Below are 19,319 nucleotides of genomic sequence, written 5' to 3'. Positions count from 1 at the left end.
AATCTCATACTGTGACTCAACCAAAACCAACCAATCAATGCAGCTTTTTGCCTTCCCTCCACAGGTCACTATTTGAGAAGTAAGTGAAGCCCCTCCCAAGAAAGAAAATAGAAGCTAATGTTTTATTCTGTCTCTCCTCATAACTTCATAATCAATTTGTTTGTCTGCTGCAAACACAACAGAATGATTTGTGGGGTAGCAGCAAAAAAGTGCTGTGCTGCCATACTAGCATAGCAGATTATCTCCGAACGGGGTGGAATTGAAGACAAGGTCTTGCAAAGCTATGGAAAGTACTCTCAAACTACACTCTAGGGAAATGGAAGTAGACTGACTGATGTGTGCCCAAAGTGGAATCAGTGACAAATGGGGCATGGAGAAAAAGTATTTCCAAGCACCAGAAACCACCCATCAGGACATTCCAAGAACCTCTAAGCAAGATGCATGAAGATGCTTCTGTGTGGGATCATGGCAGGACTGATTTAAGGATTAAACATTAAAAAAGACCTTTGGTGCAGCAGCAAACCACATGTAGATACTCCCTTCAAAATCCTTTGTATTCATGGGCCAATCATGAAGTGCTGAATTTCAACCTTCAGGGCAGCTTCCATAGTGCACCTTCTCTCTGATAGCACCCAACCTTTTGCCAGAAACATGGGATTTCTCTGCCTTAACAATCCAAACCCCTAGAAGAAATCTTAGGACATCAGGTACCAAGAATACAATTCAGTGCAAATTCTTTTGTTCTCAACTGCTTATTCTATTCTTATCAAGGACACACATCCTTGTTATTTGTTTGGAGGGGGGGAAAATCTTTCCTATCTATAAATAAAGGTACTGTATGATACAATAATAATGTAAGGCAGATTTCCACAAAGCAGGTAAAAAATAATTTAATATATACCTAGCATCCTGAAAGGCCAAGAATTTACATTCTTCAAACCATCAAATTGCACTAGCAGTTCAACAGAGGATATCATGCCTGAATGAACCAACCCCATTTCAACACAATCACTAATCCTGTTCACTGTGAAGGCAAAGTTAAAACAAAAGACCTTTCAGAAATAACTCGGTAATGCTGGTGAGCAGCGAAACCCTTCACCAGCATGGTGCTCTTCAGGCATTTTGTACTGGAACATCTATTACCAACAAAGACCTGTAGTTCAGCACAACTGGCAAAGGAAGCCACGCAAACAGGCATACATATTTTATGATAAAACACCATGCCAACAACATTTGCCTTCTTAAAGAAAAAGGCCAAATCTGTGTAATTTGCGGGGGGGGAGGGACACAAAGTAAACTTTGATGTGATACAGCAACTTTAACATCTGAACTTTAAATTGTTATTACCAAGCCCAGGGCAATGTTATCATATAAGGAACATTATGACAACTACACTGTAAAGAAAAGAAAAAGTGCCATGAATTTTATCCATCAAAAAATAAATTAACACATTGAGAACTACCTTCCCTATGAAACCTACACCTTTCTTCCCCACTTACCATTCTGATATCTAAGTTCTGTCGTAGAGGGAAAACTTATATCTGTACAGCATTAAAAAGTTATTACTATGCTGGTAAATATTTAAAAACTTGATACAGAGAAGAAAAACAGTGACATGCCATTTTTCAAAGCTGGTCTGCTGTATCTGGTCTCTAGCACTAATCATTTTTCAGATGGATTAACTGAAGGATGTGTTCAGTAGACTAGAAAAGCCATTACTGACATATCTTGAAGCAAGTACCATTGCAGGATAAAGTATTCTTACAGGAACTTCATGAGCAGCATCTGAAAAAAGGGACAGGACTATTAATACTATCCACTACTCTAATCTTTGCCTTAATTCCTGCCTTTATGAATATATACATATGGTGGCTGTTAGATTTTCTCAGTGCAGATTACTGAGCATCTGCTAATTTCAGCTGGACCTATAATCAGGAACATTTGTTTCTTCCTTGCACCATTTCCATATCCGTTGAAACAACTTGAGGCCTTCAGCTAGTAGTCATGATGGACTGCTGCCTACAGCAGCATTTTGTGCATGGAATTATTTGGTCACCCAAATTATTTGGTCACCCAAACTTTTACAACAGCTATCTTTTATACAACATAATCTGAAGGCTTATATAATTCACTTTCCATAATGCAAATACCTAGACACGTCTTCCTATTATCTATTCAATCCTTGCAATTAAGATCAAGTGAAAAACATTTTTTTATTCTAGGAATGAGCAGTCCCATTTATCCTTGGGTTTTCATTTCTTATGGTCAAGATTTCGCAGCCAACAGCTTCCAACATGATGATGGCTGGAGAAAGTTGTGCAAGAACTAACATTCAAGAATAAGAACTGCTTGAAATCATTTTGCAGGAAATAGTCTTGATATGTGTAATTTGTCCACTATCTTGGAACTATATACATTGTTGAGCAGACTAATTATGCCCTACCTCTGCTTTTCATATTAATGCTTTCAAATGGTGTGGTGCCCTTCAAAGTCAGGTTTTCCCAGGACAACTTACAACAAAGTAATGACACGACTTTATTTTTCTGCACATATATTTTGTTATCCAGCATTTATCCCGCGTGAGAAAAGTTGGCAAGGCAAAACCCACGATAACCTGAAAAAGTGCCCATGCAACCAACATATAAATGTAGCAATTAAAAGTGGCTGAAATCTAGTAAGACAGCCAAATTTCGTAAAATTTCAATATTCTTACATGACATCTGATTAGGTCTTGGGAATGAGAACAAATCAGGATTTCAGTCATTATGTATGGTCCAAGCTGATTCATATAAAGTGCGATGTCACATGATCACTTCTCTTAGCAATCCCAGCACTCCTCATTGCCGTCATTAACCAAGAATAGTGGGTCGTTAAGAGAGTACCCACCCCAATTCAAGCCATTCCAGGCTTGGTCCCTCCCAGCCCCGAGCCTCAGTAAGGTAAGGGACTGCCTTCTCTTCAACTCCCCCCCCCCCACCTATCTCCCCCCCCATCTCTGGCCTTTTGGCTGCCCTGCACCCTGCCTTATGGGGCAGCAAGCCACAGAACAAAGCCTTTTGCAGCATGAAGCCCAGCCCCAGCCTGGCCCAGCAGTGCAACACAAAGCAGCTGCCCAAGGAAGCCCCAGCACCATGGCATGAAGCCGCCACCCAGCACCATGGTGCAAAGCCACCACCCCAGGAAGCCCCAGCCACCCCAGGAAGCCCCAGCCACCCCAGGAAGCCCCAGCAGCACAGCATGAAGCCACTGCCCGAGGAAGCCCTGGTTGTCCCAGCCCAGCCACCCTCACTGCCCTGCACTCCAAGACCCCTGCCACCCTGCCCTCCACCACCCCAGCTGACGTTCACTGTCTTCTTGCTCCTGCTGACAAGGTGTGCCCACCTTGTCTGCTGGTAATCTTCCCCAGGTCTTGCAAGGAAACTGCCATGTATGACCTGAGGAAGAAAGCCTCATTTGGCCAGCAGCTGCTTTGCGATGGGCCAGGATGGGCTTGCTTGGTTAGCAGCAGGTGCAAGAACACAGCAAAGGTCAACTAGGGCGGCAGATGAAGGGGAGATAGGTGGATGAGGGGAGCTGAAGCAATCCTGCAGTCATAAGTGTGGGTGGGCTGCCAAGCATCCAAATTTTGATCACATGACTGCGGGGGTGCTGCAATGGTCATAACTTCAGGGACCGAACTTTAGTTGCTGAACAAATGGTCGTAATTCGAGGACTACCTGTAGTCAGATCCAGCTGCCCAGTGCTGTTTTAAATCCAGCTGTTACAGGCATCTACCTTTCAGAGGAGGCGGCCCAAAAAGAATTTGCTTAACTCCTACCATCAACACTGGAGAGCATATGATGATTTCATTAGTGAGCAAGTCTGGCCTAGAGCTTTATAAAGAAAATCAGGGACTAACGCATTGCCACACATGCTTGTTGGTCTCTTCTTTCAATTCCTTCTTTTTATCTAGATGGAGCACAGAACTCATTATTTCTTAAGCTTCATATTTAGGAACCACAGCAACTGGATTCAACAATGGCTTGGCAGTGGACATGAATAAATACTGGAGGGTAAACGTGACTAGTAGTCACTTACATATCAAAATATATTCTATCAGGATTTGGCCAAGAATGATCAAATCATCATTGTTAAAGTACAAAAGGACCAGATAAAGTTAATGAAACTATTAAAAATGAGAAAAAAGATTGATTTGTTAGCATTCAATCACAGTGACCATTAGCACATAAATTACAATATATATCATATCCCACCTTGGGGTGACTAATAAAGATGTGCCAGAAGATGGGAAGACAAAAGTAGGGAATATTCATTTTGATACAGTCTGATACTGATAAGTGTGCAAGTACCTGATACACGTTTTTGGAAGAATAACACTAGGTTATTAAAAAACACATAAATGGTAAAGTTAAAGGAGAATAATAATAATAATAATGGGGATTAATAAAGGAGAATAAATATATAATATAAATACTGTATTTAATACTATATTTAATAATATAAATAATAAATAATAATAATACTCTTGACCTTCCAGAAAGCAGTTAAGACCTGGCTTTGCCACTTGCATGGGGCGAGAAAAGGGGCAACCAACCCTGGGGATGGCTAGCACCTTGAAGGTGCTCCCATATGTTAATATCTTTTCTACCAGCAGCACCTTGGAAGATATTATTTATGTATATATTTGGTTTTATTGTATTTTATACTTTTTTATTGTATTTTAATTAATATTTATTTGTTGTTTTTTACTGTAAACCGCCCAGAGTCACTTCGTGAGATGGGCAGTGTCCAAATCTGAAATATAAATAAATAAATAAATAAATTTTGTATGAAAATAGAGAAGTACCATGATATAAAACCAGTTATCATACATACTATTGTGGGATGTATGGCAATAGAAGATAGTGAAATTAGTTAGAAAGAACAGGGTTTTGGGTTTTTTTTGTGCTTTTAAAAGAATTGAATAGCTTCTATGTCAATGCACTGGAGCCAGCAAAGCCAATCTTTCAAGAAATCACTGAAACATCATGTCAGGCTGTTTAATAGTGGGAGGAGGCCAGTCATGCCTCTTAATGTCATACAACTTAAATATTCTGCGGATCATTTGCAAAACCAAGACTGATGTCAGGCAATAGCTGGTGGAAATGTAACATTTACTTTACAATAATTCTATTTTAAACACGTTGCCTTGAAATACAAGAGCTAAAAGGCATCTCTTTAAATATTCATCAACTTCTTAATTTTCTTTTATATATAATTTTTATTAAAGTTTTTTTTTAAAAGAATGAAAACCATACAAATTTTTAAAGAAAAAAGTGAGGAAAGTAAAGTAATTAGCAAAAAAGAAAGTTCAAAGAAACAAAGAAGAGAAAAACAGAAAAGTTATAAAGAAGTGGCTTCTGATTTTCGTTACAGCAGTTACAAGTACATTTATATTTTACCCTCTCTAAGGTTACAACATAATTTCCTTCTCTTCATACTCCACCCTTTCTAATCATCAAACCCATAAATCACAAGTTCATTTTTTTCTTTTTTCAGCAAAAAGTCCATAAGGGGCTTCCAGTCATTAATAAATGTAGTTATTGTCCTTTATCTAATAAACAAATCAAATTTGCCATCTCTGTTAATTCTGTCATCTTCACATCAACTTCTTAAATTTGACCTAAACAGTCTGAATTCTTAAAGGATATATTTGCAAAGGAAATCAACCATATGTTGGGAAAAGCAAGTAAATTATAAAGATATGTAGAACACTAATCAACACATATTGGCCAAACACAATTTCTGTACTAGATGTTTCTTATTTTCTGCACCAGGCCATTACAAATGTTGAGTGTCCTAGAATACAATTACTCACATATGGGAGAGACAGCAAAGGAAATTAATACATATAGTTGGGAAGGAAGAATGGGGCCAAATGATTAGAAGAAGTCCTGAAATCTTATCTGTTTTTAAAAGAAAGACAATATAAGTGGAAATTATAACTTATTGTCAAAATCTGTCCCAGATTTCATAATAAAATATACTATTTCTTATCTTGTACATTAATCACAGAGTTGCTTGAATGTTATGAACACTTCTGTGTAATGTGGCACAGAATTTAAATGGTTTCAAATGACACTTCTAGTTCTTATAAAAGGAAGGTTTTATGATTGGGAGTAGAGATTGAAATAAAGTATCTAATGATAACTCAAAATTCAAGAAAAAAATGCAAACTTTAGCCACTGTAGGCCTTTTAACGAGAGCAGATACTTTACGTATCATTTTAGGCATTTCTAAATGATGACATTTATAGATTTTCTTGAGATGTCAAAGTGCTATAAAAATATATGCTAATTTTAAATCAATCACTGTATTCATGTTGATTTATACTATATTATTAATAATATAACCTATTTAAAAAAAATAATTTTCTTTATCCTAGTTGTAATTGAACCAATTAGAACAGCACAATTTCGTATCTCCTTTTATAGACCCCCAAAAGTATATTACACCCAGACTTTAATAATTCTACAACAAGTATGACACACAGCCAACCTTCCTCCCAACTTTGATGCTGTAAACTTAGATCTTTCTGATAATTATGCAGAGCTTGCACCACTTTGCCAGTACAGAGGAAGTCTGGTGATTATTTAGCAGGTATAATGGTTAATGTACTTGACTGAAGATTGAGAAGAGCCAAGTTTAAGTCCATCATCAGTCATTAAATCTCATTAGGTGACTTGGGGCCGGATACTATCTTTCAACCAAGGCTACCTGACCTGATGAGCCTGATGTTGGGGGAAGAATTAGAGGAAGAAGCGTTCCCTTGAGTTCTTCAAAGAAAGTCAGGAAATTAATACATAAATAAATAAGGTGTTTGGGCAAGACATCTTGAGAGATTTGATCATACAGGAGCCAAGTGCTCGGAGCACTTTCAAGCAATTATGGTATCCAATCTGACAAGTAAGCAATGGGATCCAATCTAATGTGTTTCCCTCCAAATCTCCTTTTTACTAAGGAAAATATGGTGCAAAGGCAGAGAACTACAATTTTTGGACTTGCCAGGCAAAAGCTTAAAGGCCTCTGATTACTGCACATATTTTGAGAGATTTTAAAAAAAATCTTTGAAAGATGTTATATAGGGAACTTACTCTATAAATTCAAAAATATAGTGTTATGAACATAGCATAGTAATAAGCTACTGAATATTTAACTTATAGTCCTTGGACAATTACATGCATTAGACAAATGGTTCTAACTGTATCTCAAATCTCGCTGTTCGCAGACAGAAGAAATGAAGAAAGAGAATCAACACACTGGTTCAGAAACAAGCAGTTGTCAGCTTTGCTCCTTCTTCCTCTTCTCTGTGGCTTACATCTATTTCCAAAACAAAAACATCAACCATACTTGACTGTAAGTTAGAAAGCATTTCTATTCTTTTTACTCCCAACTTAAGTACAGTAAAGGAAAACGAGAGTAGAGTCGTCCAAACTTCACAACTACCCATTCCCAGGTCACCATCTCTGTTCAGCTACAAAAAGAAAAATCATTTGATATGAACATTTCAAACAGAAGCTGACAATTCTTCATACAGTTTGCCTTTCCAGTTATTGAAGGAAGATGCCCAGAAGCCTCCAGGTGCAATTAAGCGGGCTAACAATTAAATGGGAATGCAATGACAAGTTAGCCTAGTGTTATCAACAGAGGTACAATGTCTGAGGTTTCAATGCTATGGAAAAATAATGTTCCTGTTACGGCAACACTGATGCTCTTCATCAGTTGCTATAGTGATGAAGCGCTTGCCAAAGGAAGGACTTTAAAGAACGTTGCAGTCAAGCAAGATAACCATTATAAGACCGGTGGGCTCTGAGGCTAGATCTACCCCAAAGCTTTGATTGATTTATTGATGAGAAGCTCCATTTATTAGGTCTCTGCTCTTGCACATTTTTTTTTCTCTGTTAAGTGCTTGGGCTACGTCTTTCATATAGATCATCTCCGAAATATACTCTTAAAAGCAATCACTGTGCATGTATATATTTACAATGGCTGTGAATAATAAATGTAGAGCTCTCCTTCAGCCAAAAAGGTCATAGCAACACTTCTAAATGTTTTAGATAATGTATTTAATAAAACAAGCTAGCTTCTTCCCTTAACTATACTGGGAGCATCTGGCTAGGCACTCAAATAGATTCAGCTGCACTGGTCCCTGGAATAATACGGCTAAATTGCCCAGCAAAATACAACATAGTGGAGAGAAATGGTAGCACTCACTGTGGAAGTAAAGTTTGAGATAAATGTTGACGGGGGGGGGGGGGCTTTTAATATGTTATAATATACTAGCTGAAATTTGAAAATAGTTTTTTTATATTAGATGCATATTTTATTTACACAGCACAAAGGCGTCCCTGAGAAAGACAGAGCAAATTGCTTATAAGGCGTAATTCAGAAATGTTCTCCAAGCAGAGTTTGGCTTGACTTTCCTAAAGTCATCTGGATATGATCACAAAGCAACTGCACTCTTATTTCCCTCGTTTTCTTATCATGGTACACTGCAGCATCTCTGTATGTAATATGTAAACTTACATTTGGATGATCTAGAAGATCAGTCTGATTGACCTTTGAGCACACTGTAAATCCTATAAGGTTTCAATTAGATCAGAAATAGAGCACTGCAGTAAACTTTCTATTACTTTCATGAATCTGGAAGATCACTGGTAACAAGAATGTGCATTTATCCTTCAAAAAAATAAATGACAAAAATAGATACATAAGGATACCAGACTTTTGCAGAGAAACATATATTTTACAAACATGAAACATTGATTTTTTCCTGCAACTAAGCCAAACCCCTCCCTAAAAAGTTTTAGAAGAAATAATTAAAAATCAAGCTTTCTTGTACACCAACATGGAAAAAACCAAATCTTGCATGGGAGATCATATTGTAGCAGAGAGACTGTGTGTGTGTGTGTGTGCGTGTGTGTGTGTCAGTGTTGGAGGGGACAAAAAGTAAGTGAATAGATGTAAAGAGACAGATGGTGTGTTTATGTGGTTGTATGCACCACACAAGAAAAGTGTGCACCCCTTACTCTACCCAGAAGCAACACAGCCATTAAGGATAGGGGAAGCTTTCCAATCTTTACCCAAAAGCTACCTCCCACAACGAAATATTGAAATCCATGCTTACCTAAACTACCTTGGAAAGAGGTCATATGTTATGTTTGCATACAGTCAGCTTAGCAAAAAAAAAAAAAAAGATTGAAAATAGAGGATTAGAATCTCTTCTCACGAAAAAGGCTCCTTCAGAGATCCATAGTACAAAAATAATCATTTAATTGCAACAGATTTAATTAAGCAGCCACCTAGACTAGGTAGTCCACAGTAGCCTCCAGGAGAAAAAGATGGAGAATTATGATCCTTTGCATTTGGGGGATTACTAGAGTCAAGGTGTCCTAGATGCTTTTTCTGCATTGCGTACTGCTTCAGACATTTACACATACAGTCAGTGATGCTGATAAGGCTAGACTTTTTAGAGAGACACTCCTAATGCCCTTCTAAAGAATAATAAATGATGTGGGTAGAGTCAATCTGAATTAGCGCCCAGAACAACATGGTCATACCAGGTCCATGAGATCAGATGCTGTTCCCTATAACATTGCATCCAAAAGTTCAGTTTCCACGCTTGGATTCCATTTTTTTTTTGTACACTACTTTAATGCTTTCTGTAACAAAATTATGCTTATTTCCAGGAGAACCAAACTCTATTCATGTCATCATGATTATACTACAGTTTAATTGAGTGTAGACTGTGAAACTGCAGGTGTTCTTCTCTTTAATTCCAAGATTGGAAAATTTTATTGAGGGATATGTGTGTTTCATATTAAGAAAATAAAAGCAGCTATAAAGCAAATAATAAAGCACGTCTCCACACCATATTGTAAATCCATTCAACTCAGGATTGAAATTACCTAGCGGCACCATTGGCCATAGTGGAAAGAACATAGTGGTTTGAAATGCAACCTTACGATTTAAACTACAGGAAAGTAGCAAGACATTGAGGATAAGACCTTGTTTTATAAACTATACTGTAAAGCACACACACATTTAGACTTAATCACAATACCCACACGCTGAATAAAACTCAAGACGCAGTCCTAAGTCTCACTGTACCTCAGGATGACTTGCCTAACTTGAACATTTCACCCAGATAAAGTTAGTAACTATTTTCTGTTTCACAGATATTATCACTAAGTATTGATGTGCACATTGTTAATCAGCAGCCATCACAGATCACAATAGTACTACATCATGGCAGCAGGAAAGGGAGAGTATCTTTTCGTATCACTTCATCACTTTCTAATGAAATCAATTCACATACTCACACAGGAACTAGCTTAGCTTCAAAACTACAGTTTCCTGGGTTCTTTCTTCCTCCCTCATTCCAAAATAAATTCCAAACCCACAAGCCATTTTTCTAGATCAGTTTTTCAAACTTGGCAACTTTAAGATGTATGCACTTCAACTCTCAGAATTCCCCAGCCAACTGGGGAATTCTAGGAGTTGAAGTCCACACATCTTAAAGTTGCCAAGTTTGAAAAGCACCATTCTAGATGTTCTTCACCTTGGACAAGAGGGAATTTCTTTCAAAACAATCAAAAAACTTAAAAATGATTGCCCTGGGACAGATAGCTAAATGCAGCTAGAGAGACAGCATTTGCCTATAAGGCTGCAATATAAGATTTGAGCCACACCATACTAAGTTATAATGTGGTTTGCTTGTTTTTGGTTAGTATGATATGCAAAGCATTCACTGCAATTTATAAACCAACTTTTCTTTTTGCAAGGGTTTATGCATTATAATAACTCAGAAAAAAGAAACAAATATTACGAATTACAGTGATGTGTGAGTCAATAACAACAAATAACATGGCCCTAGAGCATCTTGTATTTTGGAAATTATTAGCTAGCAATTCTACTTAAAGTATCTATCAACTAATTCATTGTAATCCTTTTCAACTACGCATGAATTAAGAAACTCATATCTTTTTATGGACTTCAAAGGGGCTGAATTTAATTAGCTGCTTGCTCGAGGTATCTCTAGAAAAGCATCCATCAGTCACAAACTCAATTATATATGTTTTTAAACAGCATTTTTGCACTAACCACAAAAACACAATTTTATTTACTTAGTTTACTGCTAAGAGAAGGAGAAATAAGACCTGACTGCAGAGAAGGAAAATTACTCTCCCCATTCCCAATGGAATCCTGGTGCTTCTAAAGTTATTCATCTCAAACTAAACATCTCTTTCTCAGAGAATTTAAGTTCCCCTGTTCTCTCCAAACTTAATGCATATAAATATATTAATTAGAAATTTAAAAACCTATCTCACGGGGCTTACAAAAGATTACTGTTAATCAATCCACCATCCAGCCGAGAAAAGATTTGCTTGCAAGGCTGATAAATTGGTTGCTAATAGACTGCTTAAGAGATCAGCATATCTTAGTTCACTGAATCCAAAGGGTACCACTGTTAGTCTGGTATAAGCGAAACAAACAGGGGTGACAATAAATAAATGCTGTCAACTGACAGGTATTATGTCTGAATGTATGTATTCTTTTATTACACTCGCAGGCACAAACAAATTAAAATGCAAGTAGCAGATTCAGAAACCAGGAAATGTAAAAATGGGCATTTGGGACCTCTAGGAGTAACCTAGAACTATTGTGGTTTTAAATTTCATGACCTTTCATTTCAATATTTGTATTACTCCACCCTCCAAATACTTCATACATTTGTCAAGCAGAATTAAATCCACAAAGACCTGTACCACAATGTATCTAGAATTGAGGGTATTTATTTAATCATTCATTCATTAGATTTATATCACCTCTTTCCTCCAAAGGCCTAAGACTGCCTACCACAAGGTACTGCAAGTCTATTTGCTTTGTAAATGAGTTTCTAACTGTAGGAAAACAGAAAGGGAGAAAAGGCTGCTCAACTCCCAGTTTTTATTTGGCATGGGATTCCAATATCCCAGCTTTCTGAGCTTCTTGTATGGATGACCTCACTGCAGGGACAAAGGGAGGAAGAATTATATTAAAGAATTCCAACTCTGCTTGTCTTTACTTTCCAAGGCAGATGCAGCAGTGTTTTGTCAAAAAGTGCAGTTTATAGAACAATTAAGATTTGAGTGACATAGAACACTGCATCCTTTTTGTTCATAATAATGAATAAATGTTTTGTTAGTGCAGCACTATAAATCAGGAGACATACAGATAATAAAACTGATGGAAAAATTCATCCTTCAAAAAAATCAAGCAACTTACTATGAGATTATGGTAACATGCAAAATTGATAAATAAATGTGTGTACAAACTCCAGTAAGCAAGGTTTGCTCCAATGCATACCTTGCTTAATTCAGTTATGGCACACTCAAAAGCAAAACAAATAAAACACCTGTTTGTCTAGTAACCTGAAAGCAACTTTTGCACACCATAAGTCTTCAGATAACTAATGTCCTACCTGTAGAAATTATGAGTCGTGGCCTTTCGGATAAATATAAATTTTAAAAAAAAATCATTGTTTCTATTTCTAAAATATTTGGACATGTTCTCTCCATTTGCAGTATGAGCATGTATATGTATACATTTACATATATATCCAGTTCTCTGTATATAAACATCAGAAATCTCTTTTCCTATTGTATCTTTGATATTTTGACAAGAAGGAGAACTAGAATATGTAGGACTCTCAAGTGACTGAAACTATTGACCTTATTTAAACCATCGCAGGAGCGCAGGAGCATAAGTTTAACAATAAATAAATATATAAAATATTTTGAGTTAAGAGTATACTGGAAGGTTTGGAAATGGAAGGTTTCATATAACACATTTTTTTTTATAGGTGTTCTCTAAAATCGACTGTGGGAAAATAATTTTATCAGGACCAGTCAAAACTGCACAGAAGAAATAGATTCCCCACTGAAAGAACTGGTTGATAGTCTACATTGTTCTCTCTTCTACAACAGGAAACCATACGCTTCTCAGAAACTCATAAGCAGGCTATGGTATCAAATAGAAATAGAGATTCTACCAGGACATAGCTGCCAGCAATACTCCTCACCTCCACAAAAGGGACTAATCTCCTTTTAGAGCCAGCTAAACCTATGTTACAGGCAACTTGTAGCTGCAAATTCTACGAACTATGCTTTGTGTGAATGACAGTCTTTTCACAATTTCTCACAAAAATCCTGTGAGATGGATTCAGTCCAGGTTGGATCCAGGTCCCTTCAATCCAGGTCGAGAGGTAGGAACTGGTCCAAGATCAGCCAATAACCTTTGCATCTAAGAATTTTTTTAAAAAAACTGAACCCAAATCTAAGTCAAGTACTCTAGTCACCACATTATCTTGGGGATAATTCTTCTCCCAAAACAATGTGCCAACAACTCTACCAAAAAAAAAAAGTGTGGCCAAGCCACTGGCAGGTTGCCCACACCAGGTAATTAGATTACAATTCCAACTTTCCTTTTTTTTAGGCTAGCGTCACACCACAAATGCCTACCACAAACATGAGCAGCTAAGATGTAGGACTATTTTCAGCACCATTTCTCTTTACAGTATTAAAGGGAAGCGAAGGCATTTATTAACTCATGAAGACCTTCAATATAGCGCCAAGTTCATTCAAACGAGCTTCCAGCACAATCATAAGCATGCTTCTTTGGAGGCTCGGTTGGACCAAACTCACGGAGTCCGCATGCAGGGATTACCTCAAATTTTACTCCCTCGTTTCTCGGGTACTACCAGGATTAAACCGAGCCACTTACTTGCGCCTTCGATTTTGTCCGACCCCCGGCTCCAAATGATCTGCCTGGTTTCCAGCTTCACCTGGAACGTTTTCCTCTCGGGTCTCTGGGACTTCTTGGAGTAAAAGAGAGTCATGACCGTGCCCACTTCCAGGCTCCGGCAGAGGTGACCCACTTCGGCTTCACTTTGGATGCAGAGTCCATTGGTGAAAAGAGACGCCATGGTGTCTCCGGAGCTTTTTCCTCTCCTCCAGCTGGGCGAAAAAAGGAGGGGGACTTTACAGACAAAAGAGAATTGTCTCCTTGGCACCAGAGCCAAGGCAAAAAGAAACTGGTGGCGAAAAAGAAAGGGGGGAACTCGGGGGAAGCAGTTTTCTCGTCGTTTTAACTCCGCAGCAACATCCTTCCCGGCGTAGTCCTTTCTCTGCTCAGCGGCAGCGCTTTTCTTAAGGTTAGTCCCCTTCTTCCCGGGAGAGGGGAGAGCGGGGGCGGGGAGGAGAAAACGAGGGCGGCGGGCGGGGAGGGGGGTCGTCTTAGTCCCGGCCGGTTGGCGCTTCTTTAGGCCCCCTCAACTTTTCAGTCCCAGAAAGCGGCTGAAAATGCTCTCCTTCTGGTTTGCAGCCATGCACCATTTTCTGTCCTTGCCTTCCTTCCCGTTTTATTTTGTTTGCCCTCCAATCCCGAACGGAGCTTCAAGCGAAAGGAAGCGAGAAGAGAGGAGCAAGGAGCCGGGAGTGGAAAAGGAAGGACAAGGAGCCAAGGAGGGCTCCCCGGCTCAAGGAAAGCTTGGAGGCCGGAGCCCAGAGTGCCTTTTCCCTTCTCTGGCGGCGTTTTTATTCCCACTCACACCCCCCCCCCTTCCCTCTCCCAAAGCAGATTTCTTGATCCAAGCCAGGCGGATTGAACTCCCCTCTCCCCAGAGCTGGGCTAGTAATGGCTGGAAGGAAGAGAGGGAGGCGACCAGGTTTGCACGGCGCGGGAGGCGAGAAGCCCCGCCGAGCTCTCCTGCGACCGAGCCAATGGCACGCTCGTGAAGGCGCCTTCGTGCCCCACTCGCCGCGGCCTGGCGAGAAACGAAAGCAAGGTTTCCTCCCTCCCTCCCTCCCTCCCTCCCTCTCTCTCTCTCTCTCGCTCGCTCGCGGGCTAGCGCTTTACACCCCGCCAGAGTGGCAGAGCGCGGGGGGGATCGACCATTGCTCGCCGCTGATTCTAAAGAGCGACGCGGCCGGCTCCGGGGGCGCCCGGACCTGGAAGAGGAAGACAAAAGATCCCAGGCGGAAGGCCGGAAAAAGACCTCGACGTTGCTTTTTCTCACACGCGCAACCAAGAGAGGACTGTGCTAGGACCCACCACCTACCACCCCACTTTACTCTCCTAAACTACATTAAAGCGGGTGTGGGTGGGAGGTGGGGCTGGCTTCTTAAAAAGATACAACACGCCCTCCATTAAGATTCTGCACCCCCCCCGGGGGTGCCTTGAGTTACATTTCTTTTTCTTCTTTTCCAGGCTTGGGAGACCAAGGTGGAAGATGGCGGTGTCCTGGTGATCACTTGGCAAATGGAAAGGTGGTCAGAAGGGCAGCTCAGCTGCACCCATCTCTGGGCATTGACAGACGGGCCGGTTCTGCTGTTGGGCAAAGTATGAAAGGCCTGTAGTTATCTGATTCATAGCTGGTTTTCCTCCTGCAGTTCATCATCATTGGCCACGTTGGTTGGTGTGATAGGACTTGGTCCTCAATTCTGGAAGACTGCGTATGTATGTAGGTGTGTATGTGCTGAGGTGCATATGCTGCTCCAGTAGGAGATAACTTTGAGGAGCATCATCTCCAAGTTCAGAATACAAATTAAAAAGGACAGTAAGCAAATACACCAACAATATCAAAATATACAACAGTGAGGTATCTGACAACAATCGCTCTGGGCAATTGTCTCCAGGAGGGACAAACCCAGATGATTCCCCAAAGGCCCCCTGAAAAAGTCAGGCCATAATAGGTTTCAGGAATCCTACCAGTGTTTATGGGGAGGTATGGTGGACTGAAGATGGCTCTGTGAAAGCAGAGCTGACAACCGTGGCAAAGACCAAGGAACTGATGAGTAGACCGGTTCCTTGGAACCTCTCCATATAAGGAGATGATGGGAGTTTGCCCACATGTGCTCCAGACAACTGCTCCTTGCAAGGAGTTCGAAGGACAGTGGTTTTCCAAGGGTTTGAGCACCAGGAGACAATAGGATTTACCATCTTGCTCACAACCACAGCAGAGACTTTTAAAGGACACTAAGTTTGCAAACCTCACTTTTTAATCACTTTTGGAAATTGCTCCTTAACTACTTGTAAGCTATTAGAGATCTTCAGAACAACAGACTTGAAAACATTGGGTGAGTCTGCCTTCAACCCTGAACTGAAGAAAATTTTAATCATAAGTTTAAGAATGTAAAGAATCTGAAATAAACAGCAAAAAGCTAAATAAGCTAAATAAGATTTTGATCTTAGAAAGTTATGAACGGGCTAAGGGTCCAAATAAAATTGGAATGTTGAAACTTTCACAATAAGATTTTGGAATTAATTATAAAGAGCTAACAGCTACTCATGAGAAATAGATCCTGTTTTGGTTTTTACAAGACATAACAAAGATAAGCAATTTTGATTTCAAAAACTCGACACTAGACGGGACTAAAGATTTTAGATACAGGAAAAATATACAAGCCTATAAAATGATGCAAAATGTTATAACAATAAAAATACTGAAGGAGACTTTTGAAGAATGAAATCAGAAAATAGTAACCACATTATCAACAATGTCAGTAATGATCTCTGCTGCTATGGAGAGACTATGTTCAAAAGATATTATTGAAGAAATGACAGATGCAGAACAAATTTTATCTGACAAGATAGAGATGGTATTGAAAGTGGACTTACAACTGTCAGGCCAAGAGAATGAATTAGAAAAGGATGCTTCACTGGATCTACAAAAGAAACTGGCTGAGGTTTTAACATTTAAAAGGGAAATACAAATGACAAACCAAGAGAGTGACCTGGTAATTTTTTCCAATTTTGTAAATTGGATTTACAAAAGAGGCTTGTTAAAGCCTTGAAGAACTCTGTGCGATGGGACAAAGAAGAAATGAAGAGAAATGAAATCCTACGACAATATTTTAATGAACTAAAGATTAAGACTGTTAGAAGTAAAAGGAAGGAATGTAAAGTTGGTTTATTTGATCAAGGTTAAAACAAGATATGTTGTTAATTCTGGCAACCTTTTACAGACTTTCTGCTGATGCCAGGACTGAAAAAATGTTTTATGGGTTTGTTTATGGGATATGAGATGAAGAGATAAGTATTAGTAACCTTAGAGGGGGTGAGGAGTCACTAAATTTGTTTATACTTGTTGTGAGGAAGGTTGGAAATCAATTTATATTTTTTCTTCTCTTTCCTTTTCCTTGCACTTTTTACTCCTTTCTATTCTTTCTTTACATTTAGTTTATATTAGATTTTACTATAATAATCAAAATCCTTAATAAAAATGATATGTATATGTATGTATATAAAAAAAGGAATCCTAGCAATGTTCGAACCATTCTGATTGGAGTGAGGTGGTGCATAAACTGCTCCAAAGAAGAGGAACAGTGACAGAAAGCTGATCCTGTGGACCCTAGTGGCCCGAGTCCTGAGGGATTGGGATCTGGAGTTAGCCCTCTCTTCCAAATCTTATCAGGCACATAAACCCCACTTGCTATCTGTAGTATTTGTCTATTCTTGTTGATTAATTCTTCTTTTCTTTTGAGTTCCAGCAACACAATGAACTATGAAGGATGTACGCTGGCTAGTTTGCACAACGCATTAAACTTAAACCCAGTTGACCAGGTTGTGGCTCAATGTATTGTGTACTCACACTCACTGTTGTGTGCTTGGTTTAGCCCTGATTACACTTTATATTTAAGTGGCAGGCCAGTGTCTGTACTTCAAAAGTAAGAGCCAGAACAAAGAGGTGGGGCAGATAGAAAACTATATTTGATTTGATTTACATTTAAATGTAAGAAATAAATTCAATATAGGTGGCATGATTATTCCCCATCTATTTAATAATTTTCCCTTCTATTATATCAGACATTATCAGTTGGTGGCAATATTTGAGTGGGGTGCATGTACTCTGGCACCTCAGGTTGTGGATGTCTGGTTTAGCTTGTTTTGAGCCCAGTCATTATGGGCTGTAAACCATGATTTATGGCTTGAGCTTCTTGAAGAAATATAAATGTTATGTATCACCTGATCTTACACTTTCCAGAAATGTTAGACTACAGCTTCAATAATTCCTTGCCAGCATTACCAAATAAAGATGGCAGTCTTAATGGAAAAGAAAATGGTACTGTGTTCACATATCACGCTAAGCCAAGGTGTGACATTTCTGGAAAGTGTAAGATCAGGTGATACATAACATTTATATTTCTTCAAGAAGCTCAAGCCATAAATCATGGTTTACAGCATGTTAGACTACAGCTTCAATAATTCCTTGCCAGCATTACCAAATAAAGATGGCAGTCTTAATGGAAAAGAAAATGGTACTGTGTTCACATATCACGCTAAGCCAAGGTGTGACATTAATTTATTAGAGAGGTCACATTTGATTGTCTACATGTAACACCAAACTATAAATGTTAGTTTAGAAACTAGTCATGTGGTTCATACTTTGTGCTAAGCTAAAACCAAACAAACCACATTGTGGCTGGCTAGGGTTGCTATATCTGGTTTGCAAAAACCCAGTTGTTCACTACATGGCAGCAGAGTTAAGACTTTTCTGTATCTTTTTGCTACCATCTTGTGGTTGCCTGGATTTTTGCAGCCCAACTATGGCAGCCTAAGGCTTGGTGCAACGTGTAAACCTGGCTACTTTATTGTGAAACGTTCTAAGAATTTATTTTTATTTTTACATACATGTCATGCCTTTCCTGTGACTATTCAAGGCAGTACATGGGGGGGGGGTAGTACAGACAGTGCTGTAAAATCTGAATTTACTTTCTACACAAAGCACAACTCCTCATTGTACCAATGCCCACTTCTCTAATTGGTGAGAAGTTCCAAGGATCCATCTCGGGTTGGATAAGCAAAGCAACAAAATTTTATTGAATCATATATAAATCATTTTATTGTAAGCTGTCCAGAGTCACGTTTGTGAGATGGGTGGCTATATAAATTGAATAAGAGCTGGAGGCAATGACAAGCCACTTCTGAAAAACCTTGCCAAGAAAACTGCAGGGACTAGTCCACGCAGTCGCAAAGAGTCAAAAACTGACTTGAAGGTGCACGCACACAAGTAACAGCTAGGCACAACACAAGGGGGAAGGAACAGCTGTTCCTACAAGGCAGCAATTTTCATATCCCACATCAGGTCCATGAAGAGGCTATGTGCCTCTTAGGAGCTTTCAGGAAATTCCATATTGGTTCTTTTCCCTGCTCCAAATAGCTGCTACTTCACATCACTCCTTAGGTGTGTGTGTGTGTGTGTGCGCGTGCACACACGCGCATAAGTTTGTTTCCAGGTT

At 39.2% G+C, this 19,319-nt stretch overlaps 1 protein-coding gene across 3 annotated transcripts in view; it reads right to left on the bottom strand.

Annotated features, from left to right (window-relative positions):
- Window positions 1-14,012, bottom strand: part of PLCG1 (phospholipase C gamma 1) — a 93,634-nt gene extending 79,622 nt beyond the window's left edge. For all 3 annotated transcript variants that reach the window (XM_088153515.1, XM_088153516.1, XM_088153517.1), the window contains exon 1: window positions 13,804-14,012. In XM_088153515.1, coding sequence (XP_088009641.1) covers window positions 13,804-14,005 — 202 coding nt within the window. In that variant the 5' untranslated portion in view covers window positions 14,006-14,012. The remainder of the gene's footprint in view (window positions 1-13,803) is intronic.
- Window positions 14,013-19,319: the final 5,307 nt, after the last annotated feature.

The sequence above is a fragment of the Python bivittatus genome, unplaced genomic scaffold, assembly GCF_059951505.1.
Source record: "Python bivittatus isolate LINGU-HERP-01145 unplaced genomic scaffold, Pbiv_v1 ctg000700_np1212, whole genome shotgun sequence".
NCBI classification, from domain to species: Eukaryota; Metazoa; Chordata; class Lepidosauria; order Squamata; family Pythonidae; genus Python; species Python bivittatus.
This window is presented reverse-complemented; position numbering and strand designations above follow the sequence as displayed.